Source organism: Anopheles arabiensis, chromosome 3 (genome assembly GCF_016920715.1).
Source record: "Anopheles arabiensis isolate DONGOLA chromosome 3, AaraD3, whole genome shotgun sequence".
NCBI classification, from domain to species: Eukaryota; Metazoa; Arthropoda; class Insecta; order Diptera; family Culicidae; genus Anopheles; species Anopheles arabiensis.
In genome coordinates, this window is record NC_053518.1 from 28,493,609 (window position 1) to 28,518,998 (window position 25,390).

A 25,390-nucleotide genomic window follows, 5' to 3' on the forward strand; every position below is an offset into this window, starting at 1 on the left:
GTAAGAAACAAACACAAAAGAGTAGCATGAAAAGTGTGCCCTTGTCTGTAGAAGAAAGTAATGGAGCAAAACATGTCGGAGGCAGAGAGTCTGTTGAACTCTCTGGTACAACGAAACTAACCCAACAGCGTTGTTAAGCACACAACTATTTATGAAAGTTAGAAAGTTAGCATCACTCATTCCGCTTTCGTCATTCCAAAACATCAGACGGAGATATTTGTTTGTGGAATGTATCCAAAAAGAAAAGGATACACACTGCCAATGATTAGCTAAACAAATTAAACTAAAGTTTTTTATTCACTAAACATTACGTATGCAAAAAGAGAGCAAACAGAGTGACAAAACCCCATTGGCGGTTTCTGACGGCGCCAGGACCAACCGAAAAATTTGGGTGTCAGATTAGAAGAAGAAGAAGAAGAAAAAGAAGAATATGCGAAAAATTATAACTGAGAGCACCCAGTACAAGTCCAGGAAAAAATAATAAAACGAATACAGGTATTTTTTGAACAAAAACATAAAGCAGCTTTCGGTTTCCGGTAGAATTTCAATCCGAAATCATTTTTACAGCACACGAAACACTCACACACACACATACAGCAAGCATGTGCATCCTTTCCATCTCCTATCATCTTCTTCAAATTTCCAACCCAGTTCCTGCGTCGGCACCATTCCCTTTCACCGGCCCCAAAAAAGGACGGAGGAGAGGCAATCACAATCACGTTCCGACCGCGTGAACAGTCTTTTAAAGGACTTTGAAAGGATACCGAATGGCAGTTTGGGCGCAGGCGCACCACCGCCGCCACCGTGCCCATCCCACAATCACACGCCCCTCCCCCTCCCCTCTCCCTTATCTAGTGGTTTGATGACATACCGTACCCAACAGAAACGGTGAACGTGGCTTGCCGCCGCCAGCAAGACACACATATCACGTTCGACCGTTCGGGTGAAGAGAGTTGTTCGAGTTGTTGCGTAGACCGGAGGTTTGCTGTTGTTGTGCGTACAGCAGAAGGGTTTTTTTCCCCTCCCCCGGGATCAGTTGTGCAGTAGGCTGTGCTGTGTTGTGTCTTCACAGCCTTGTAGTACCGGGAGCCCTCCCGAGCTGCCCGTGGCGAATCCTGTGTTTCGCTTTTCCCTCAACAAAAGTAATAGAAAAGTGCATCCGTGTCCTGTGTAGTCAGCTCCAGAGGTCCAAAAGCTTGTGATTGAAGCCACACACCGCTCGAAACAACCCGCAAGCAGTGAGGCAAAAAGAACAGCTGCAACGGGCGGTACAAGTGCAGGACCTTCTCCGTGACCTTCACGTGAGTGTGTGTGAGTGTGTGTGTGTGTGTTTGCCAGTGCAGGAGTGCAGCTGGAGGGAGGAAACCATCCTCCTCCAACAGCAAAACAGCAGCCAAAATAGCCGGAAAACTCGACGGTAACGCGCCGTAAGTAGTACCAGCACCAAGCACCAGGCTGGTTTTATCTTCCATTTGACATTCCGCTTGACCTTGGGGAGGGCGCTGGAGCCAGTCAGCCAGCCAGGTGTATGTGTGTGCGTTTGCTTAGGCTCCACCAATGGAGCGATTTCGTTTGGAGCACTTTAGAAGAAATTGCTGTCCCAGGGAGGTTCGTTTTTGCTTGCAACATTGTAGAAGAAGCGTCGGCGGATCTCAGCAACCGGAAGTTGGTGCAGGACATCCAACGCACACACACACGGTAGTGCCGTGTTATAGCGATTACGCAACCGGGGCAAGCCCCAGAGTGTGATGCAATTTCGGTACAACATTGTATCCAGTTTTTTTTTGTTGGGCCTTCTTGTTATGTACAATGAATGGTAGAAAGGGCTTCTTCAATCTGTACTCGCGATGAGGTAAAGTACTAGCGAATTAAATTTGGCAAACATGCGGAGTCAACTCTGATCCGACTCCGAAAGGAAGGTCCACCCAGCATTATACGGAGCCTTTTGGAAATCGTCTGGTAACGTCTGGAATCCTCCGAAGACGTCAGGAAACGCCTGGAATCGCCCGGAGTCCTCCGGAGTCGTCCGGGGTCGGCCAGAGTCTGTTTAAGAAGTGTACGCGCAAAGCAAAAGAGGAAAAACATTACCCCGGCTAACTCTGGAGTCGGTATCGGACCGAGCAATAGCCGGAGTTGGATCGAAATCGTCGGGTACGCTCCAGAGAGCACATCACCAACCTGTGTTACTTTTAGGACTTGTACAAGCAATTTCTGTTCTGAAACGGCAGCCCTAAAAAAAATACAAAATATTCAGATTTTGCAGATTTGCTAGAGCGAGAGAACGGACTACCTGATTTAGTTATCTCCAAAGCGCCTTTTGCCTTTTGCTTGACCTTGCGGAGGGACACCACTCTCCACTGTGCCCCGCACGCGCGTCACCGACATCAACAAAACAATGCCGACATTCGGCTGCCAGTGTGTATCTATCGTATGTATCCACACCGCTTGCTTTGGGCAGTGCACACAGCTCCGACACAACTGGAGCTGAAGCCGCATCAAACAATACACATACAAGCGCTCGCACTAAAAAAAAAACAACCTGCGTTCGATATGCGTGGCAAACGTTACTGACAGACCCCAAACCGTGAATTGGAGAGGGCAAAACAGCAGTAGCACCAAAAAAAACAACCTTTTCCTCTCCACGTTGGCGTGAGAGGTCCCATCGGAGCAGTTTTGTTTTTTTAGTATCAAATAGACCGACTCGAATCGCAAGAAGTGGGGAGACTTACCAGCTTTGAAGCGTTGCTGGTAGATTTGCCGGGATTGTTTGTTCGTTCGTTTAGTATTAGGCCACCTGCTTGAAGGGGTGCGTTCTTGTGTTATGGTTGTACCTCTATCCACACTGCACTTGACATCACGGGCTACCGTACCGCGACTGTATGTGTGACTGTGTCTTTGGTTTTTGATGATCGGTGCCAACTTGGATCACCCGGATATCGTGTCGAGCACCTCCCGTCGTCGTGTCGCACTGCTATTTATTGCCAAATCACTCGATGGCTACTCGATTCGGAGCAGCACGGACAGGCTGCACCAATTTCGAGTGATACAGTTTAGTCATTCGGGCGCTGTTGGATTGGAACACACATACAGTACTGCTGCTGCTACTGCTGCTCTACGCAGTCGCCAGTTCCTTCGACCAAGGCAAGCTCTTTTGCAGCTCGCTTCTACCGCACGCGGAGGCCAACAGTCGTACTTCGCGAGTCGTCTCGAGCGCGCACAGACACACAGCAGTGACCGTCTTCCCGGATGTGTGTGTGTGCCATTTCGTTAGTTTGTTGTGGATATTTGGTGTAGTTCGAAAGTGACCAAACAGCCGTCGTGTTAGTTCAGGGCTGTTGGACGATCGGCGCAGTCGTCGAAAGAAAGAAACAAAAGCATTTGGGTTGCAAAAAAAAATTAAAACAGTAAAAATTAAAGCGGATTTACTCCGATCGAATTTATTCAACCGTGGTGCAGAGCTTCACCCTTAACAATTTTTGAAACAATAATAACAAGGTAAGAAGAGTGGAATGAAAATATTTGAAAATAGCGTGAGTTCCTGTATCGAATATTAAAAGTTTGTCAAAGATTGTCAAAAAACACAATACAGAATATGGTGAATGCATCGCGTTTTCTCACCCGAAACACGGTACTGGTGAAGGTGAAATAGAAGTGAAATGTGTTGAACGCGCCACGTGCCGGTAGCCGCACGAAACAAAGTGTGCCTTGTTCTTGCCTACGGCTGTTTGCTCCGTAAGGGGGGTGGGGGCGCTGATACCATGTAAACCGACACTTGGCAAGGAAGCATTTCAAAAAAGGAACGAAGAAGCCCCTACAAAGAATTTGGTACTACAAAGCTTGTCCTTTGCATTTAGAGTTTAAATATTTTGGAGTTCCTGAAGTCTCTATATTTGGTCAAATTTTTCACCCTAAAATCTTCGACAACTTGGCCAAAAAGCCGGTCGTACTGCACCAACACATACATACACACACATTCTCGCTGCCTTTCTATTGCCACCGGTATGCATTCTATTTACGGAACCGATTCCCAGCAATGCCTCGTGAATCTCGATGATCACGAGCAAATCAGCTGTTTCTGGTACCCCCCATTTTGCCTTTACCCACTCTTCCGGAAATTCGCTTTCGAAATGTGTTTTAAACCATCCCCTTCTCTTCTACATACTGGTGTTGGTAGTATGGATGACTGTGTGTTGGTGCAGGCCGCACAGGGGTTGAAGCTTTTGAATCATGCGATCCGGGAGTGATCATCGTCTGTCTGTAGCAGGCGGTGAAGATCTTGTTTCCCCCGCTGATGAAACGATGAATAACGATGGTCCATTTCCAATTGCATTTATCCTGGGTGCATTTAGGGCGATGTGGTGCCAATGGTGTGTGTGAGTGTGTGTGGTCTTTGGTGTGCTGCATCGCACCGCAGACAAGGTGTCTAGAAGGTTCGGAAACCGTTCACTGGTTTCACGTTTCATCCGTACTCATAACACGAGGTAGCTGTGCTGTAAGACGTGATGTAGATGCTTAGAACCTTTGGAAATGGAGACACTTTGTACTGGATGGTAACATTGTAATTGGAATCTCTACACTTGGCAACTTTTACAACAAAATGGGACTGAAGCTCTGAAGCTCTCTGCTACAAAATATGGAAAAACGAATACCGAAAGTCATCTTATTTCAGCGGAAGTTAACGATATCCATGCTCTGACTGAACGAAGAAATGGTTTTTTTCACAGTTTAAAAAATAATATTTGAAGGTCGCCGAGGACCTTAAAATTTGATTTTGGCCCTTAAGATAGAGAACTACATATGGAACCAGCACAAACACATCAAGTACTTCAATAGGACACAGGAAGTATCTCAGCAAATCATTTAGCAACAATTAAAAGCAATGATCCGAATAATGGGGCATTGAGTCAACTGAACCATGTCAACTAAAGCTACAAAAAGTACTAAGAAACACTGGAAATAGAAGTTCTATCTCATCGGCTGTACATTATAGAGATTTATTCATCAAAATACTGTCTATTCTGGTTGATGGAGTATTCCATCGAGCTCCAATTACGATTAAGTCATACCATTGATGTACGAAATGTAGTTATAGTAACGGAAAGAAACAAATTACCAAGTAATACTGTACTCTGGATCCAAAAGTTTTGATACACGTTTAATGCATTATTAAGCTATATCTCTTTTGTTCACAATCCCCAAGTACCACGCTTACGTTGTTAATTGTACGAGAAATTGAACCCCAACTAAGCTCTCCAATCATTTCAAAGCTCCTGGAAGCGCTATCACATACACTTAAGGTCCCATCATCATCAGTTCAATAACACAATCGACTTCAAACACTTTTTCCCGCCCGGCATGGATTAGAGGCATGCCGGGTGCCCGGTTCTCAACGACCTTGGTCAATAAAAGGGTTCCCGGGATCGGGAGTGTATTGCTCCACCATCCCAGTCTCAGGTGATAACAGAGACTGGATTAATCGCAACCGCAACAGATCCGTGCACGTGTTATCAGGAGAGAACTTGCGTCTGCTTGATAAGCGGCGGGTGATTCCTGTTCGTTTGTGACGTGACGTCGTGAGCGCTGCCGACAGCCGGCCGGCAGACTGGTCTACGTGCGGTGGGTCAGCGTGCCGCCAGTGTGATCTATGAGCATCTATGGGCTAATGGGTGATTAAAGCGAAAAGGTCACTTCCCAGCAGTAGAAGGCAGCATCGGTCTGTCTGATGACCGAGCACAAACAATATTGAGACGAGTGACGTGACACATACATCAGTTCTCCGCTGCTGTACGCATGGGAAGACAGATAAGCTACAAGGAAGAGTGGTGCTATAAATAGAACGCAACGAAAGGGCGCACTTAATGATGGCCGAACATGCCACTGTCCGCAGCGGTGTGAATTTGTTGATGTGTGTGGTTGATGTCTCATTTTCCTCTCTAAAAAAGAATGGAAAGTATCATCTTTCACGGCAGTTGGTCCTACATTTGCCATCTGTGATTCAACACATAGCATTTTTCACTCACGTGCACTCTTGGCAGAACCAAGCGCAGTTCAGAGTACAACGCCCCACTCTGCAAACTTCCCTGTCTTTCGAGCATTATCCGAATAAACAATTGTTGATATCGACCCAACAACACACCCGATACGATTCGATGACGAAGCCGATGTTCACACAGAACATCTACCGTGGGCCCCGTGGGTTCTGTAGCGGCACCACGACGGATCACGCACTGATCACGCGTACGCCGGTCACCTTCTGCCACGCCACACACGGAATAACAACCCCTTTAGCCACGTCTCAAGTGTATGTTGGTGTGTGTCATCGAACAACGGGGTGCAACGGCAAACAGTCGCACATGTTTGGTTAGTCATCGGGGCAGACCTAATTACCTTGCACAAGAGCCAACCAGTGTTAGGTTGTTCTAGTTACAGCAAAAACAGGAATTATTGTAACGGTTGTATTAACAGAATAGCGCAAAACTCTGATGTCTGATTGCTCCAAAAATAACTTCCTCCATGAAGATGCCAAGAATGCATGGGGTCAACGGAATCTGATCTTCTGAAACAAAACGTCAGATGTAGCTTCCTGCCAACAGATCGGCGCCAAGGACATGCTCTCTTCAGTGTGCTCGCTCGAACATCTCGTAGGAGAATGGATCCATTACCGGTAAAGCCCTTGAAGATGATCGTCGGAACTGATCGTATACCGGTTGGGTAAACAACCGCGACGTCACCGCGTACAAACTGAAAGATCATCAACCGGCCATCACCAGCGTATATTTGCATCATTTTCCCCTTTTATACATCCATAATATTTCCTCAAAGTTCTGTGGTTTGCAACACAACACAAGAGAAAGATGTATTCATCGAGAATTCTGTCCCGGCCTGATTTTGCTCCCAGCACTTCCTCACAACCACTTCTGAGCGTGTGAAGGCTACCTGTTTTGAGGTCAAACAGTTGTTTACATATTCGTGTGGCGCAGTCAATGGACCAATCGCTCACGAAACAAACAACGCGACCCCCCTGTGGCCGCACTGTGTCGCCTGTGGCAAAGGGAAGATTACATTTCCGATGACTCGAAGGTGTTTTGTTTTTGGACAGTCCATTTTCCCCCCTCATTCCCACGTAACACAATTAGGACAGTATGAGGGCTTAGATAAAGATCGTCCGTTTTGTGGTCTGTTTGCGGGTGGGCCGAGTGGTGTCACTTTATCGCCCAGCGAAGGATGCCAAAGTGAGATAAACTTATTGACAAAGAAAACAACTCGTCTGTGCCTGAAGAGTTCATTACTTTTGCGACGATTTGTTTACTTGTTGCTCGCGAAGATAGGCGCTACTGATAGTGTGCGGGCAGCAGCACGTATGAAGTTGTTTTGCTTTGACAAAAATACCAAATGACGAAGTATGGGGTTTTTCGCAGAAATAAAAACTATTGGATGCTCCAATATTTAGCGGGAACTATTTCAACCACGTAATGGCGGCTGATGCAATATTCATCTTGCATGTACAACAGCAAGCAAAGAGATCATGCTCTGGTCAGCTGTCAACACTGTCCACACATCCGGTGGGTGCAACGAACGAAATCTAATAATAAAGTCCAAAACCCCTCGGGCCTAATCATCTTTACGACCAGCCCCAATTTGCTGGCATCAATGCGACTTCAGCACGCGCTCGCCCGGTGTCTTAATCACGGTGTCAAGCGGTGATGCATTGAATCCGAATCGACTGCTCACACGAAAATGCCCAGATTGCCTGCCGGTACGTTGAAGTCTGATAACGCGTCATTACCTCTTTACGTATGTTCGCTTCCAAACGCATTAATGGGTTCAACTCCGATGAATACTGGGAAGATATCCGCCGGGACGTGCCTGGTACTTGGCAATTTAATTGCCATTGTTAGCAATGTATTCTGACCACACCAATAAAGGGTAACGTTTGAGTGGTTAGCAAACAACGCACCTAGACCAATCATTAACTCACAGGTCAGTAAGCACTGGAGTACTTGCTGTGCAGGTGATAATGGCGAGGCGATAAAATAAACTCCGGCTTCGAAGGATCACGTTTTGATTGGATGGGCTTTGATTGGATTCAGAAGCGAGATCGTGCTGTGCTTTGAGTGTATTCAAAATTGCATATCTTTTCCTCCTCTTCCTCTTCCACCTCTATCCAAACAAACCGCACACAGTAACACGATTGACATCAATCAAAGATTTGCAAACTCGCAAGTCGTTCGTCGGAGCCCCTCCAGAGTTCCAAATTGACTCTAATTGGACGGATTGCTCCAGAAACGGCCAGACGGCTTGGGGCCTGCTTCCCACGATCGCGATGACATCTCCAGCGTCTACTAGAAGGCCTCTGGATGTCGTGGACTGATGAGGGAATTCCTTTCGTCTGTTACGTGTGTATCACGACGCGAAATTGGACATTGGTTGGGAGGATGGAAAAAAACCTCCACCTTGAGGCTTAATTCAAAGTCGTAAACAAAGTCTTCTTTCTCTTTCTATCCCTGTATTATGGACTCAATCACGCAGCGTTCGAATGTGGCGAGGGTTGATGTATGGGATGCAGCCCTGCGCAAACAAAGTAGACATTGACACAAAACAACGACGCTCTGTAGACATTCTGAGGCCCCCCCTTGGGAGTTATTACAACGAATATTAGCATTCCGGTCATCAATTGTTGGACATTGGACCTTCCTTAGCTAAGGCGATGCTAGTTCCTACCATCTTGAAAGGTTTGAAATAGCTTGAAAAGACACAAAGCAACTTTTGCTTCACGGTATGCACACACGTCCAAATCAGCTGTGCGTCGCCGCCGTGGGAGGAAAGTAGCTGCGGCTTTGCTTGCTGCAAGGTATCCCGCAAGGAGGGTGTAGGTTTTGTGTGGGGTATGGAGTGGCCAACCCCTCCTCTCCCAGAGAAGTAGGCAGTAGGCCTCGAAGACTTTGACCTCTACGGCAAGCCGCAAGTCGCCGTGGACGTCGTCGTGGTATCTTCTTACTCCAACTAGAGCATGATATAAACACACACAGACACACACCGGGACTCTTTTTCACTTCCACCGTCGGCGAATCCAAAACAAGCCCCTCCTGCTTCTTCCACCACAACCCCGCGTACGGGGTTGGTTCGGTTCCCTTGGCTTGGCCTGATCACTCACTCACCGCATGATCAGCGAAGGTTTGTAGGCGAGCGCGTGCGCGCCATGGCCTGCTTGGTGGTGGTGGTGGTGGTGGTTGTGTGCGTATATGTTGACATCACGTACACCACACACACACACACACGCACATAGGGGACAAACAACAAAGAAGAAACGCGAACCGGGGAGCTGCTAATCGCGAAGGACCGTTGTCGCGCGCGAGTTCCGCGATAAGAGCATAATTACCAGCCACCACCGAATTATGCTCTATGCTCGCTACCCCTTTAAATGCACCTCCATACGTGTGTGTGTGCGAATGTCGGGGTTGAAAACCATGATGGTTGAAGCACAGAACAGGAGCGAGCGAGAAGGCACGATGCGTGAGCACAAGCGCCCCGAGAGAGGGATGCAAAAGCGCGCATAAACGCAGGCGCAACCAAAGAAAACACACCAACACACACGCGCGCACACGATACCGGTTCCGGTGCTGGGTGTAGTGTGGTTGTGTGTGCAATATCATTATTATTTTCTGAAAACACACCCCAACGGCACACGCACACACACCCAGAAAGCGCGCCCGGGAACAGAACGGAAGGGTGTAGAGAAGCAGCGGGAGCAGGGTTGCGTTTTTACACCACGGCACATCGACCAACGGCAAGCACACACTGCTCCGTGCCATTCGCTCGACGGAAAGCAACGAGTTAAGTTCGCACGTACAAACACGCGAGAAAAGAAAAGCGTAGCCCGTGTTTCTCCCGCTTTGTTCGGCTTCGAAAAGGGGAGAATAAAGAAAGCAAGCAAAGAAACGCAAGTTTGTTGTTGTTGCGCGGTGCAGTAAAATCGGTGCAGTTGAACTTCTTTTCCAGCCAACAATTCCTGTTTCACCTGAAATCCATCGTCCCTTGGTGCACACAAAACACACGTTGATTGTGGAGTTCAAAAGACAACGCTTTTATGCTCAACCCTTTACAGAGACAGAAAAGGGCCAGGGAAGATCAGTGTGGTTGCAGGGCAAAACGCACCAAAAAGTGATACCAAGACGTAATTTTATCGACAAAGAAGGCAACACCAAGACGCACCACTTACGTGATACGCAAAAAAAACGAAAACGCGAGCATAAAAGAAAAACATAAACACACATAATTGTGTTGTCAGTTTTGTACGTCACTGTGTTTGTGTGTGAGAGTGCCTTCGGTTCAACGCGTAAGCAGAGTAGTCTGGTGTATCGGAGTGTGCGTTCGTGTTGCGACCTGTGGTGAATTTTCATTCGAGAGAGAGAAAAAAAGAAGCGAATTCCCCTTCCCCCTCCGTGGTGCCTACCAACCTCCTCCTGCTGGGAAAAGAGTCGCTTCAAGGACAAAATCGGAGAACACACCGAAGGAACGTGAATAAACAGCAATCGGACAAACGCACCGAAAAGCAAAGCAAACATTGAAAAGCAAACACACGGTTAGAAGAGCTCGCGTGATAAGGGGCCAAGATTCCAAATTGGATAGTTGAAAGAGAAGAAGCAGAAAAAAAGTGTAAAAAAGTGAAGTTGGTGAACAGAAAACTGATAAGAAAGTTAATCTCATACCAGCAGTATGGCAGTGCAAGTGGATAATTTGTTACTCTCCGACATCGGGTAATGTTACAATTTGCAACAGTCTGCCTCCTCATTTCCGCTTCTGTACTAAAAAAAAACCCCCCGTACTTTACTTGTTGCTGCAAAACCCCTTTACTGGGAGGCTCTGAGCGTTTTTCGAGGAAATGGGCTGATACTCATACATGACATAATCACGAGAGGTTTTCGCGACCGGCTGCTAGTGTGTGCGATCGCATGTAACAACACCCCCGCTGCCGGTGTGTTCGAACGGGGCACAGGGCCTGCCATTACTGTTTCGCGTACCTCTTTTCTTTTTTGTTTATAAATACGTGTTTAACTGCGTGTAAGATCTCTCTCAGAATTCATCCTTCTTTCTCGCTCGCTCGCTCTGACTCAGCGCCAATCCTATTGCCAATTGCGTTTCAGACCGTCCCGATGTGGATAAACTTTCGATTATTTATGCTACACGGTGGCCTCATTTTTTGTGTCTTCCTTTCCGACCGTGGCAGGGATGGGAAGCTGGGGGAAGGGAAATAGTGTGACCCCAATTTCGGTGGCGTACAACCGGGACCGGGGACTTAATTATAGCTTCCGGGGGCCGGGCTCTGTCTGTGTTGATTAGGGTGTACTGATTGCACGATGAGCAGCGATGGGAGAGATGTTACCTAGAATTATCGAGGAAATTGTTCTTTATTTCGATTTTTGCAAGAATTTTGAAGAATTCCACTGATTTGCGTGACTAAATGGCACGCCTTGAGTCCTCTTTGAAGGCATCACCGCCAACTGGGATGAGCGTACTGAAACAAACGTTGCCGTAGTAACAACGATCACAGTTTTGTTTAAAATCAAATCAATTGAAATATTTCTACATTACATTCCACATGAATAATTGTGCAATTTTATAATGATCTCATATCCGTAGTTCCCAGCTACGGGCAACACATGCCACCGATCTCGTTAGAAACACTTCCGCCAAGTCTCTCTACTGCCAAGTCCGTCCACACCGCAAGGCCGTGTGTGAAATGTTCATTGCTCCCTGGACCCAGCCATCAGAGTAAGCAGTGATGACGGTTAGACAAACTCTCCACCAGCCCCTCCATCTGCCGTTAGTATCGGTCTAGCTTCCTAGCCGTGTTCTATTCTAGGCGAAAGAAATCATTGGAACCGGTTAACAACACCAAACGGGACTGGACAAAGAGAAATAGAGCCAGCGAGAGAGCGTTCAGGTTCTATCTGCAACAACACGCTCCCTTTGGCACACAATGATTGCACGAAAAGAACGGTTTACTTAGTAGCATAATATTGTTGCAAAACTTCCATCCAACCAAAACCATCTTCATCATACTTATCGTATGATTTGATTCGTAACGAATCGTTGAAACTCCAAAACCGAACGAGTTTGCTTTTAAACCCTTTCCAGCAGGAGTGTTTTGTTCTTGCTTTGCCCTTGAATGCATTATTTAAATGCGTTCGTTCTTTTTTAGAATTCGATGAAACTGTTCGATTGTTTTGCATTTAAAACGGATGACGATGCTTGAATTTGTGTTCACCCAACCATGACACGAGTGGCTGTTGAAAGCTGCAGGAGTTTGTGTTTGATCGGATTCGAGTGCTTACTATGCCTTTTTATACCTTGTTTTTTCTTCTTTTAGCAATTGGAACTCCATTAGTCCAATTAGCACATTCTATTTCGTTTCTTGTGCAGCTTGTTTTGCACAACAAAACCAATTAAATAATTTTGTTCATTATAGAAAAGTACGTTTTGAATTGTTCTAATTTCCAATACGAAAAAAAAATGAAATCTATTAGTGTTTATTTTTGTGAGTAATTTGGCTGCACATGCTTTAAGCCCATCCGGTTCGAAGGACCAAAAAATGACGTCACACCGCGTCTGCTTGTGTAAAAAGTATTATTAATTATGTTTATTTTTTCTTATTTCAATTTTATTTTTTAATTTTGCCACCTTTATCTTGCGTAAAAAACTAACTTTGCAAACTTTGTGTTCCTTCCTAATGACGTTCATGGTTGCTCCATTCATTGCCCCTTCCCGTCAAAGATTACGATTAAATGGCTTGATTCGAAGGCTCAGATCGATGACGTGCGGTTGAACCAAAACGGTGCCTGCATCACAATCAATCGACCTCGTCTTCAATTGATCCGATAAGCGGTTGGTTCGGAACGATGTGCGCCGGGGCCCATCGACGTTTGTTCGCGTCGAGCGTCTTATCTTTTGCTTGGCCGCCGTTCACGCACTGTTTTGCTTTGTTTTGGTAAATACGCACCCGTTACAGAATCAAAAGTAGACATCGGGTCGGGTACAGGCCGGGTGAGGGTTACAGGGAGATCATCTCCCCCCCCGCAGTAGTTCACAAAACCACCCCCCACAAACACATGAACTAGATTTCTAAAATTAGCCGACCCGCCGAGATTTCACCTCTCGATTATCGACGCCACGGTTCTCGCTTCTGTTTTGTGTTATTGTTGTACATTGGCAAAGAGCGAGCGGTGGTGAGAGAGACCCTTGAAGAAACCGTTTTGTTCCGATGCACTCTGGCGGGTGTAGTTGCACGTGACCCTCGGAGGAGGGGGTCTTTTTTGCAACGCCTTTATCAAAATGCTTTGCCACTTTTCCGCGCGTAACGTAAATATTAAAGGGCAAGTTCTTTGCTCTCCCTCTCGCTCTCCCTCTGTCTTCCTCTGTCTCCGTCTTCTACTCTATCGCTTCTGCTACTCTTGTCGGGGGGCAGCCACTCCGGTCTGTGCGATCGTTTCCGGCTGTTTGCGCACAAAGCTCGCATCGATAGTGACAGCAGCAGCAGCGACGACGCCAAACGACGACGTCTCGTGTCAGCCATTTTGACATGCGCTCCTTCCATTAATGTGTTCCCTGCTGCTGCATTAACGAGCTGATTTTTTTTTTGCAACTCGAACGGGGCAGCAAACATGGAATAAAATTTACGTAATGGCTTTTTAAATCTTCTCGCTTAACGGCGCCGTGATGCTTAATAAAGCGAGCCGAGAAATCTTGTACTGCGCGCCGACACGTGCCGTTTGGACAGTTCCAACCGGTCGTGGGAGTTATCTATTTGCCAAAGGTTGCTTGCGTTGTCGTGCGATTTGAATCGATAAAAAAGGCACACTACTGAGTGGAAAACTGTTTCCGCAATCAGCATCAGTGTTATCACGCGTTGCATGGCCGTTCGGGGCCAACGGTGCACTCTCAAGCTTCGAGTATGACACAGGGTGAAGCTGATAAACGGTTGTTTGCCCCTTCAACAATTGTCTCCCTCCGTAAAGCATACAAATTGCAACCCGTTGCGCTTTATTTTGTTCAGAAAATTGGCAGCTTCAATTGTGAAATTTCGCACATATGCAACAAAACATACACGAAATACAGTTTGTTTATTTAATTTGTTTGTATTTTTTTTACCACCCATAAACACCAATGTTTATCGCACCAAATGCTTATCTTTTGTGGATGAGGTTTTTTGTTCTACCTACCATCCCATCTACTGCCGGTCTTATCTAATCACGCTAAAATGGTGATTGACCGTCTAGTGAAACATTCTACACACGATATGCCGTTTTAAAGCCTTTCCACAAAGCAATGAGATGTTGTCGTGTTACCAAAGCATCTTTAACGTAGTTTGTTGGGTTGCTGGTTGTTTTCGCTTTTTTGTAATTTTTTCTCGTGTTTCATTGGCGTCATTGGATTTGTTGTTTGCAATTGACAGGTTGAACTTCGTGAAGGAGACGTACTTGTTTGCAATACTATCCAGCTGGCGGCACAAGTTGTTAGAGATGCGATTAATTTGAAAACAATGCCAATGGCTTGGTAGAAACTAAAGAGAAAGACTTACATTAACTGAATCTAAAGATAAGGAATCAGCTGTAAAGACTTCGGATGACTTCATCTAGTGTGACGTAAAGTGTCCTTAAAAATGGAGGCGCCTGGTGTTGTACAATGTTTGAAAGCTTTCGCACAGCAGAGATACACAAATTGTATCTCAAATTTATGACAATGATTGAAGAACAGATTGTTAAATTGTTTTTTGAAAGACTAAGAAATGTGTTGATGGATGATGATTATAAACATCGTTAGTATCGTTCCGATTTAGATGGAAAGCTGTACTCTTTTTTTAACTAATATTGTACCTACTAGCAAATCTTGGACTAGAGAGTCTTCTATAAGAGAGATACAAGTCTTGTTCATTCGTCTGAGAGAGGCTTGTATTAGAGATAATTTAGTAAAACCATCTAAGCGATTTTTTTAGTTGTCAATAATCAAAATTTCGTTAAGTCATTAACTTCAATCATTTGCTGATATAGTAGGTGGTGTAGAATTTCTCATTTCAGCGTTTCTTAGTACTCTTGCGGTACTCTTGCCGTAGGAGCAGTCGCTTACAAATGAACAAACGGCCTTCGTTGTCTGCCGGCTTCAGTGCATGTGGGATCCAATTACCCAATTCTTGGTCATTTCCATTACTTTTAATCCATGGCAAATGACTTGTCCGAGTGTCTTCCAAGTGTTCTCTTGATGTGTTCGTGCAGGCTTTTGTGTGGGTTTTTGGAAACGTCGACTTCTATTCCAAATTTCCACTATTAAATTCACTTACTTCAAATAAATCACTTTAAACACTTTAAGAATAGCTACCACGCTTGCTTCTTATTTGCAATAATGAAGCATAAACTGTTGGTAAAAAATACACTCTCTGTTATAAAAGTTGCCATATATCATGCCTACAAAAAAACATAAGTCATTGATGAGCAATAAAAACATCTGATGTCTAAAAATGACACTTCAAAATGAAAGTGTTGCCTGATGAAACAAAAATACCGAATACACTAGAAGCGACATCTGACGGCAAAACGCTACGAACTTATCTTGGTGTATTACTTATCATTTTTGGAATTTGATTAAATTTGAACTTATTTTTGAAGATTCTTGTACCCTAACATCAGCATCCGAGTGTACCGTAATGCCACCTGGGTTTTATCCCGTTTCGTAACAGCCCTTCCATACATCTTCCCTCCAATCTACTACCACACTTCTCCTTTGCAACAATGTGCTCCAACGGCCCCCGGTTCTGTGTTGCGTCAGAAAAGCATCAATCATACACTTCTGCGCTTAGCCAAACCAAAACTCGGCCCGGTGTTAGATAATCGAAATGTCGGGTGGTTTTGGGTGGTGTTCGATTTTACTAAAAACCCAATTGCCAACCACCCACCCACCAATTGGTTTTGGTTTGGTTTGGTGTTGATGCTGCTTCATTCATTTGCGGCAGTGTTTGTCAGCGGCACCGAAGCAGCAGAGTAGAGTTTGTTTGTCTAATAATAAAACTGGGCAAAGCAACAAATGATGATGGTCCCGTTTTTATTTTGGCTGCTGTTGCCGCTCTCGCAGTCGCTTCGTGTTCGTGTGTGTGTGTGTTTGTGTGCGGTACTGTGGCATGTTTTGTAACGCTGAAGCGTTGCTCGCCACATACACTAAGGAAGGAACACATGTGTGTTTACATTCCGTGGCCGAGTTGAACGTTCTGTCCTGCTGGATAATTGGATGGAGCAGGAAATTCTCTGCCACCCTGTACATACGTTTGAGGTCAATTAACTCCGAGGAAGTAAAAGGAAAAAGGGAAAACTGCTGTTTATCGATTAGTCGTCGATGATGATCGGATTTGAATTTCTTCGGTCGATGACGCGCTACCAGTTTTGCAACATAGTGTAGCCCGCGCAGTGATTTCGTAGTGGTTGTGGTGGTGGTGTTGGTGGTGTCGGGGTTGACAGCTGTCAGTTTCCCGCAACCCGGCACACACTGTTGTTGTGTGTCATGTGAGCCTCGCTTTACGTCGCTGAGAGGGAGAGAGAGAGTCACGTTGTTCACTCTCGCTCGCTCTCACTCTCTAGCCCACGAAAATGGTTCGACAAACTGACAAGGTCCTTGAAGGTCAAATGTGATGCGGCCGCCAAATTACTTAACCGCGCGACCACTGCAACGAGAATGTCCGCAAAAGGAAACAATTCATTCAGTGGTTAGGACGTTCGGTTTTTTGCTTCCCTTCCCGCCCCATTTTGTCCTTCCAAAAGTTGTGCTTTTCCATTAGCATAGAAGGTAAAGAACGTTATTAACATCTTCTTTCGTCTCTTCTTGCTCCCTCTCTCTCTCTCTCTCTCCAGCCGTTCAATATCGTTGGACACCGCGACACGCCTCAGAAACGCCGCCATGAGCAAGCTCATCCGCCAGGTGTCGATCGAAACGCCGGCACCGAAGCTGAAGGACTGTGTGCTGAATCTGGTCGTGCCGGTGCCGGACACGCCGGCCCAGGGCGCCCGCATCCTGGTCGTCTATGCCGGGGCCTGCTACCGCAAGAACCAGTCCACCTCGATCTCGTCCATCAGCAGCCAGCTGTCGGACACGGGCGACATCACCACGTCGCTGCATCTGCTCGCGAAACAGATGCAGAGCGGCAGCTTCACCAGCATCAGCGAGGAAGGGCCGGACAGTACGCCGCCCCAGCACCATCAAACGTCGGTCGCGATCCAGCACAACCCGCAGGCGCATCAGGGCGTCCGGGATGGGGCACTGTTTCCCGGGTTTGAGGTGGCGGGCGTGATTGAATCACTCGGCAGCGAGCTGAAACCGGACTGCGGGTTTAAGGTGGGCCAGCGGGTGATTCTGTACCCGTACGAGGGCGTCCCGCACGGCTACTCCGAGCTGATGGTGGTGCCCGACCTCAAGTATCTGATCCCGATCCCGGACGAGCTGCCGCTGGCGGTGGCGGCCACCCTGCCGACCGGTGCGCTGCTCGCCCAGAGCGCCATCATTGCGGCGCACAAGATCGTGGACGAGCTGCTGAAGAGCCGGCCGGGCGAGAAGGTGAAGATACTGATCGTCGGCACGGGCGGGCTGGCCCTGTGGGCGGTGCGCATTGCGGCGCAACACTTCTACACACCGGCGACGAAGGACAAGATACAGATTACGGTCGCGAGCCTGCGGGACGAGGGTTTCCTTGTGGCGAAGAAGTGCGAACGGTGAGTGTCAAGATGTTTTTGCGTTTAATAAGATTGCGCTCCAAATTAACATTTGTTTTACTCGATCGCTCGCAGGGTAAACATCGTCCAGTGGAACGAGGATCTGTACGAGAAGCAGCTGATCGAGCGCACGCATGACGCTTGCGACGGGCTGGTCGACATCGTGATCGACTTCGGCACGACGTCGCGCAGCTTGCACCGGTCGATGCAGTGCCTGACCAAGGGCGGCCACATCTTCATCAGCGACGAGGTGGCGGAAAAGCTGCTGCCCAAGTTTAGCAAGCGGGCGGAGGAGCGCGGCCAAACGATCGAGGCCGCCCCGACCGGTACGATCGAGCAGCTGCATCAGCTGGTGAAGCTAGTTTCTTCCAATGAGGTATATGCAGGGCATAGTAAAGTGGATGGAATGTTCGGGCAAGGTTGTTAAACTTCCTTTCCATCTTTTTCCAACAGATTGAACCACCGCCACACTCAGTATTTCCCTCGGATCAGGCCGCCGATGTGGTGCGCAAGCTGGCGAGCTCGGAGATTCCCGGACGTGCCATCCTGAAATTCCATGATATCGAGTAAGAGCCCCACCCAATCACCATCATCACGCCCCAACATCGCATACATAGATATATATAGAGAGTCAAGTATGCTGTATGAAAGAGGGAGAGAGTGCGAGAGAGAGCAGAAGAGAAAAAGAGTAGATTCAACCTTTCCCAAACGCCTCCCCAGTAGGATTGTTTTGTATCCTAACTTTCCTCATCGTTTGATTTTCTCATATCTTCCTTCGTGGATTTATCTTTTAGTTTGTAAGCAAACCAATGCAAACGATGCCTCAGTTATTTGCTGGACAGAGAAAAAGAGAGAGAGCGAGGAAGAAAACATAGTCAAAAAAAGCAAGCAAATGAAACTCTGATGATTGTGTGCGCTAGTTTGTAGTGAAAGTGTAAGAAAATTCAGCAAAAAAATGGAAGAAATATGTTACTAAGCAGGACGAAGAGAACACTTAACTTAGCAGCAAACATTGGAATATCAAGCTGGGAAAATCGTCCCCCAAACCTCAACAACAAAAAAACAAGTATTCATTTTTACTAAATGAACTACTCTTACTCTAGTAACTCGGTGTCATGTAAAATTAAAACAAAACAAACCCACTATCAAGCAGTAACACACAAAATTCGCGAAACGGAGAAAAAGCGATCTGTGTAGCCGCCGAAGCAAATTGGTTGAATCGGTTTATTTTATCGTTTGTTTGGTTGTGTTTTTTTTTGGTTAATATTAAGTGGACGAAACTGTAACGCTTGAAAGAGGAAGTCCTCCTTAGTCTCATTAGCACCACCAGCAATAATTTGGCACACGGTTGCCTTTTTGTCAACCCCGGAAAAAAGAGAGAGAAAAAAATGTAACATTTAGCGACGCGCGTTACTAATTTCAATGTGATTTATAAATACGGTACCGAGAAGATTCAAATTATTTTACCTTTTTTCCCCTTTGCAATCATGAAGGAGAGAAGAGGAGATCATAATGGAAAGAGAATGGAAAGGAAAACTTTATTGTGTTGTTACCTCTTCCCACCCAAAAAAAAAAAAAAAACGCAGAAAACAAAACGTTAATCATACCTAAAAACACATGCAAACGTTATGATGAAATAACATAATTGAAGATGCAATGATGAAGGTAACGATGAGCTATCGTTAGTCGAATCGAGTGTAAGTAGTGAGTACAACACAAACACACATACACACTGAAACGCTTGTGAAGAAAAGGAAAAGCAAAAGAAACTAAAGAAAAGCGCGCTAGTAGTGTGAGGAAGTGGACAGCCAGGACAAAGGACAGGGAAGGACGTTGGTGTATTGACAGCCCAGCGTGCTGAGGTTTCGTGTATCCCTTTCGCTTTCCCGATCCTGGACAGTGTTGGTTTAGTGTTTAGTTGATAACTTAATAGTTTGTAAAAGTGTGCGTTCAAAATGGGGTTTGTGCGCAACGATCTCCCTGAAACGATCGCCCCCTCTCCCCACAGATCTCTCCCACGGGAGGAAGAATGCTTAAACGGAGACAGCAGACGGCAGCAGAGCACTGGTATGATGTCTGTGTGGGTGTGTGTTTGAGAGAAGTAACATTGCGACAAAGTAATGTGTATTATTGGTAATGAGTTAAAACAGGTCAACACTGAAAATAAAGAGCTGTATAGAAGTTACAAAATAGCCAACATTGAGTTCAAGGGTGCGGTAATGATGATATCACATCTGTAAAGCTCTACGACAGATGTCACAGGAGCGTTGCAATGCTGGAAAACACACACCAGAGCGTTCTCTAAACACGATCAATGCGTGATCAGAGCACATGTTACTTCAATGCCTCTATAGAATGTTTAATGCTCAAAAACTTCTGGATGACTAATGGACTTTTAACAGAGGACTACTATTTCTGGAGAATGGAATTCCAAGGCTGAAGATGAACTACGAGCTGAGGCAGTTGATATCGTGAAAATCAAGAGGAAGATCTTATATCAAGATGACAAAATCCAAGTGGAATGTGATGCCTCAAAAATTGAAATGATAATTAATATGGCGAATATAAAAGAGCTATTTCTAAGAAGTCTGGTCCGGGCCGGTCTGGTGGTACAGTCATCAACTCGTATGACTTAACAACATGCCCGTCATGGGTTCAAGCCCCCATACGTAGGATTGATAATCCTGCTATGGTAACAATAAGTCACTGAAAGTCAAGCTCACTTCACTAGTGGGTACAGGCTGGCCTTGAACCGACAGCGGTTGTTGTGCTGTGCCAAAGAAGAAGATTTCTAAGAAGTTCAGAAGATCTATCAAACGAGATGTACATCTTAGGAGATCAATCTTAGGCCCAAGATGTGTGTTTAAAGATACATGGTTTTAATGGTTTTTGACACATTTTTAAGGTTATGTAACATATTCCCATTTTTTGGTCCTATTCTTCCTAAGATTGGTGGACAATATCAAAATATTTATTCATCATTTTTCCCACAATGTCATTGTCATCAAGAGACATTGTCCCAACAAATGGGAGGGACACATTCTAAATTATTTGGATTATGGTTATGATAGCTATAACTGTTGAGAAACTGTTCTAGAACTTTTTCCAAAGCCCTGAATGCTCCAAAAAGACATCCAATGGAGGAAAACCCTAACAAGAACAAGCAATGTACGATCAATACATCTTTCACTATCGCGCAAGCTTTGTGGAAAGTCAAACCACTGGCAGAAGACACTTGTTAGGATGAAGACGACAAGAACTTGCTGTACATTCCTCGAGAACAATGATCGAGAAAAGAGTGTGAAACATCCTTTAAAGACTATGAATAAGCTAACCATGACATGGTTAATAACTCAGCGAGAAGAAAAGAAGAGTGTCTTGAACTTGAATTCTTCCCACGAGAGACTTTTGTATTAACGCTTTGTACCTTAATTGTAGAAATTCTAAACGTACATACACAACGAGAACACTTCCGCAAGATCAGCTCCTAGCTTTTGTAGATGTAGTCTTCCGGCATTTCCACCCCGATCTGCTTCCGGATCGCGTCCTGCACGCCGGCAATCGCCAGACTGTCCTGGTGCGACACGGACGGTGACTCAAGCTCACCCGCCAAGATGCGACGGCGCGTCTCCTCCGCCTCGTACCGCAGCCCTGCGCTGTTTTGCAGGATGCACTCCACCTTGGGCGTCGGCAGCGGGTACGATCGCACCGTACCGTCCACGTCCGTCAGCTCCGTGGGGCACCAAAAGTCGTGCAGCTGCAGAAGAGGAAAAGTAGAAATCCATTATCAAAAACCATCACCTCCAAAGGGATTACTACTTCATCCCATACGCACCGTAATCGAACCCTTCGTGCCGATGATGACGGCCGTATTGGGCAGCTTGTCAATCGCGCTCGTCCGTATGTTTGCCACCCCACCCTGCGGGAAGTGTAGCTTGGCCGTGATGCCCACATCCACGCCCTCGTCGTTCAGCTGGCCGGCCGCCTCGATCTTGACCGGTTCCGCCTGAAAAGCCCACATCGCCACCTGGATCGTGTACACGCCCAGATCCAGCACCGTCCCGCCGCCCAAACTCTTCATCCGCACGCGCTCCACATGCGTCAGCGGAAAGCCAAACTGTACCTCGACCCGCTCGATCCGTCCCAAATCCCCGCGCCCGATACGCTCGCGCAGGTGGATGTAGCTCGGGAAAAACCGTGACCAGATCGCCTCCATACAGAACCGGCCCCGTTCGCGGGCAAAGTCGAGCAGTGCCCGGGCCTGGCCGCGATTCACACACAAAGGCTTCTCACAAAGAACGTGCTTGCCGGCTTCCAACATCATCCGGCTGACCTCGTAGTGTGCGTTATTGACCGTGCCGACGTACACGACATCTAACAGGGAAGGGGCAGAAAAACGGAGCAAATCGGTTGTGAATAATGCCACCATCATCATCTGCCCACGTGTGCGAGAGCGACGATGAGCCAGCGGTTTCGTCGTTTGAGACCGTGAATGCTGCGTGAGCTCCTTCTCATCCTTCTCACGATCATACTAGAACGATTCACTTACCCACCTCCGGATCCTTTGCGATCGCTTCGTAGCCCTCGTAGAACCGGGGAATGCCGTGCAGTTCGGCAAACTTTCTTGCATTTTCCAACCCACGGGCACCGACCGCCACCAGCTGATGGTCGGCCGCCGGCAGCGTCGACACGGCACACGCAAAGTCGTGCGATATCGTACCGGCACTAACAATTGCCCAGCGTAATGGTGCCATCGTTGTTTCACTCTGATAATGCTTCTTCCGAAATACACGCACGCAAACTTTCACTTTCGACTGTTTCGCGTGCAATGCGCTGCTTCGCTTGAACAACCTTCTTGGCTTTGGTTTTTGGCGACGTGAAGACGACGTTCGCGACGCACACGTCCACACTCTACGCTGTCGTGTACTGTTCGCTCGGGTGGGAAATACCGCGCAATTTGTATCGAGAATCGTCGGTTCTCGGTTCGGATAGTGGCGCGAAGGTACTAACCCTTTTAAACGGGTGGTACCATTGTGTTCGATGATGAGCGGAGAGGGGTGCTCTTTTATCTGCTCACACACACACACACGCGCGCGGTGGTGTTGGTATGTGCCGATGCACTGTTTTGCTACGAGAAGGCGGTACAAAACGGACCGTGTGACGAGCAAGCTCCAAGGATGTGTTCCACAAGGCTAACACGGCAACTGGGGAGGTGTCCGAGGTGTGGGAGATGATATGGCCACCCGTGTCATTATCTTATCTTCCGGTATATATCTTGCTTCCCGATTCGGCACAATGATGTAATTTATTGTTCAATAACTGTGTGGTTCGCGTGGCTTATCAGGGGGAGAAGGAACACATACAAATAACTACAACTGGATTGGACCCAGCCAAACGATTTCACGCTGTTTGATAATTCAGTTTAGCGTCATCTTTAGCGTCATGTATGTGTTGCAGCGTTTTGGGTTATAGGGTGTCAGTTGTGAAATTTATCACGCGATCGGACAGTGATCATGAGTGAAAACAAAATAATTGACCGGAAGCAGCAGCACAAAAGAGCATATTTTCCAGATTTGTTGGGAAAGTAAAGGAAGCTCATGACGGCGATGTAGATGTTCCAGTGTCACAGTACAGATACATCGAACTATCAAACTTCCTGGCATTGGCGTAACAACCTAAAGCTGTCATGATCATGTTGGTTTTATGCAGGCTTTTTAGGGGAATATTCTTCTTCTTCTTCTTCTTCAGTGGCCAGCTCACGGATCTACCCCTACAATCTACAGACCGGAACTATATAGTCCCAGCTTCGTCCGTCGCGACAGGTTCTTTGAGGTGAACTGATTTTTCAGGCTGTAGAATGACCGGTTGGCACCCAGCATTCTTGCGGCAACTCAGCTTCCATGCTATTGTCGTTGCTGACCTTTGACCCCAGATGGGTGAATTCTGGGACGACTTCAAAAGTGCATTCACCTATCTGTACGTCACGCCTACGTCTTCTTCTTTGGGCTCAACAACCGCTGTCGGTCTGTACCCACTTGTGGGCTTGGCTTTCAGTGACTAATTGATTCCCCCCCCCCATAGCAGGATAGTCAGTCCTACGTATGGCGGCGCGGTCTATTTGAGGATTGAACCCATGACGGGCATGTTGTTAAGTCGTACGAGTTGACGACTGTACTACGAGACCGGCTCAACCGGAGACCGGCGAGACGCCTACGTAGATTCTGATTATTTATTGGTAGGGCCACTGATGTTGCCACCATCAGTTTGGTCTTTGCCTCGTTTACCTGCAATCCGAGGATCTCTGCCGCCTGCTCGATCCCTTGGTAGGCTTCTGCTACATAGGAGAGCCGCAGACCAATGATGTCTATATCATCAGCGTATGCCAGGATCTGGGTTGACTTATAGAAGATGGTTCCCGTAGTCTTCATCCTCGAGTCGCGGATGGCCCTCTCTCGGATGGACCTCGAGGTCTCTCGAGGGCGGATGGCGCAGACCTTTGGTGGTAGCAAAAGTTCCTGAGAGTTTTCCATCCACCCTCACCTGGCATGTGACGTTGGTCATAGTCATTCTAACTAGCCTTATCAGTTTGGCCGGGATTCCAAAAGAGCTCATAGCGTCATACAGTTTTATTGGCTATTCTATCATATGCGGCTTTGAAATCTATGAAGAGATGGTATGTGTCGTTTCTGTATTCAGCCATCTTCTCCAAGATCTGCCGCATGGTGAAGATCTGATCAGTGGTTGATTTTCCGTTTCGGAATCCTCTTTGATAGTTTCCGACTATCTCTTCAGGGAGATCAGGGAGAATATAGTATAGTTGTTGCAGTCCAACCTGTCTCCCTTTTTGTATATGGGGTAGATGATGCCGAGATTCCAATCACAAGGCATCGATTCGCTATCCCACACCTCAGTAACGATTTGATGAATCTCGTTTTCTAGTGGTGCACCTCCATTCTTGACCAGTTCAGCTGCAATTCCGTCGGTTCCGGGTGCCTTGTTATTTTTCAGCCGACGGATAGTCTTTTGTGTTTCTTCTATGCTATTTGGCAGTAGCATGACACTATCTGCTAGAGGCGCTTCTAGCTGTTCGTTAAACTGGTCGTTGAGTAATTCATCAAAGTACTGAGCCCACCGCGAGAGGACCTCTGGCTGGTTACTGACCAGATCTCCATCCTTGTTGCGACATCAGGTTACCTTAGGTACAACGTTGTTTCGGTGACCTGCTATCGCTTGGTAAAACTTTCGTGTCGGTCCGTACGCCTCTCTGGTTTGTTCGAGTTCCCGCATGTTTTGCTCTTCCAAAGCATGCTTCGTGGAGCGGTGAACTCGTTTCCCTTCGCGTCTGAGCCGTGAATATTCCTCTGCGCATGCCCGCGTTCTATGCCGTTGCTGCATTGCTCGGTATGCAGTATTCTTACGTTCGGTCACTAGTCTGCATTCATCGTTGAACCAGCCAGATTTGGTGTTGCCACGACGTGGTGGGAGTATATTTCTTGCACAGTTTATTATTTTTCTTTTTAGAGCGTTCCACCTCTCGCTCGTAGTTTCATATCTGTTTTTTGGTAGTAGAGACTCTTCTAATGCGGTTTTGAATTCCTGTTGGACATTAATGTCCCTTAGAGAGTCCGTGTTGCGCCGATTCC

At 46.8% G+C, this 25,390-nt stretch overlaps 2 protein-coding genes across 6 annotated transcripts; one reads left to right on the forward strand and one right to left on the reverse strand.

The window, feature by feature from the left end:
• The first annotated feature begins 1,307 nt into the window (after positions 1-1,307).
• On the forward strand, positions 1,308-19,938 carry LOC120905179 (zinc-type alcohol dehydrogenase-like protein C1773.06c). Of its 5 annotated transcripts, none has more exons than XM_040316038.1 (4): positions 1,308-1,427; positions 16,893-17,747; positions 17,823-18,123; positions 18,201-19,938. In XM_040316038.1, the coding sequence occupies exons 2-4, from the start codon at positions 16,939-16,941 to the stop codon at positions 18,315-18,317; spliced, it is 1,227 nt and encodes a 408-aa protein (XP_040171972.1). In that variant the 5' UTR covers positions 1,308-1,427; positions 16,893-16,938; the 3' UTR covers positions 18,318-19,938. The 5 variants fall into 5 exon arrangements, with proteins under 5 accessions (XP_040171972.1, XP_040171970.1, XP_040171969.1 ...); XM_040316036.1 differs by lacking the exon at positions 1,308-1,427 and adding an exon at positions 3,021-3,495; XM_040316035.1 differs by lacking the exon at positions 1,308-1,427 and adding an exon at positions 9,798-10,757.
• Positions 19,939-21,125: 1,187 nt separating this feature from the next.
• LOC120903729 (trans-1,2-dihydrobenzene-1,2-diol dehydrogenase-like) lies at positions 21,126-22,919 on the reverse strand. The gene is made up of 3 exons (XM_040313328.1): positions 22,297-22,919; positions 21,583-22,121; positions 21,126-21,504 (listed from the first exon to the last, which is right to left on the reverse strand). Exons 1-3 carry the CDS (start codon positions 22,499-22,501, stop codon positions 21,235-21,237), a joined length of 1,014 nt encoding a protein of 337 aa, XP_040169262.1. The 5' UTR covers positions 22,502-22,919; the 3' UTR covers positions 21,126-21,234.
• Between the last annotated feature and the right edge of the window lie 2,471 nt (positions 22,920-25,390).

Coding starts and splice junctions, on each gene's coding strand:
- LOC120903729 (XM_040313328.1), bottom strand. CDS start 22,501: ATGGCACCATTACGCTGGGCAATTGTTAGTGCCGGTACGATATCGCAC. Junction 22,122..22,296: donor CGCAAAGGATCCGGAGGTGG/GTAAGTGAATCG, acceptor CTTCCCTGTTAG/ATGTCGTGTACGTCGGCACG. Junction 21,505..21,582: donor GCACGAAGGGTTCGATTACG/GTGCGTATGGGA, acceptor CCTCTTCTGCAG/CTGCACGACTTTTGGTGCCC.
- LOC120905179 (XM_040316035.1), top strand. CDS start 10,717: ATGGCAGTGCAAGTGGATAATTTGTTACTCTCCGACATCGG. Junction 10,758..16,892: donor TTGTTACTCTCCGACATCGG/GTAATGTTACAA, acceptor CTCTCTCTCCAG/CCGTTCAATATCGTTGGACA. Junction 17,748..17,822: donor GTGGCGAAGAAGTGCGAACG/GTGAGTGTCAAG, acceptor GATCGCTCGCAG/GGTAAACATCGTCCAGTGGA.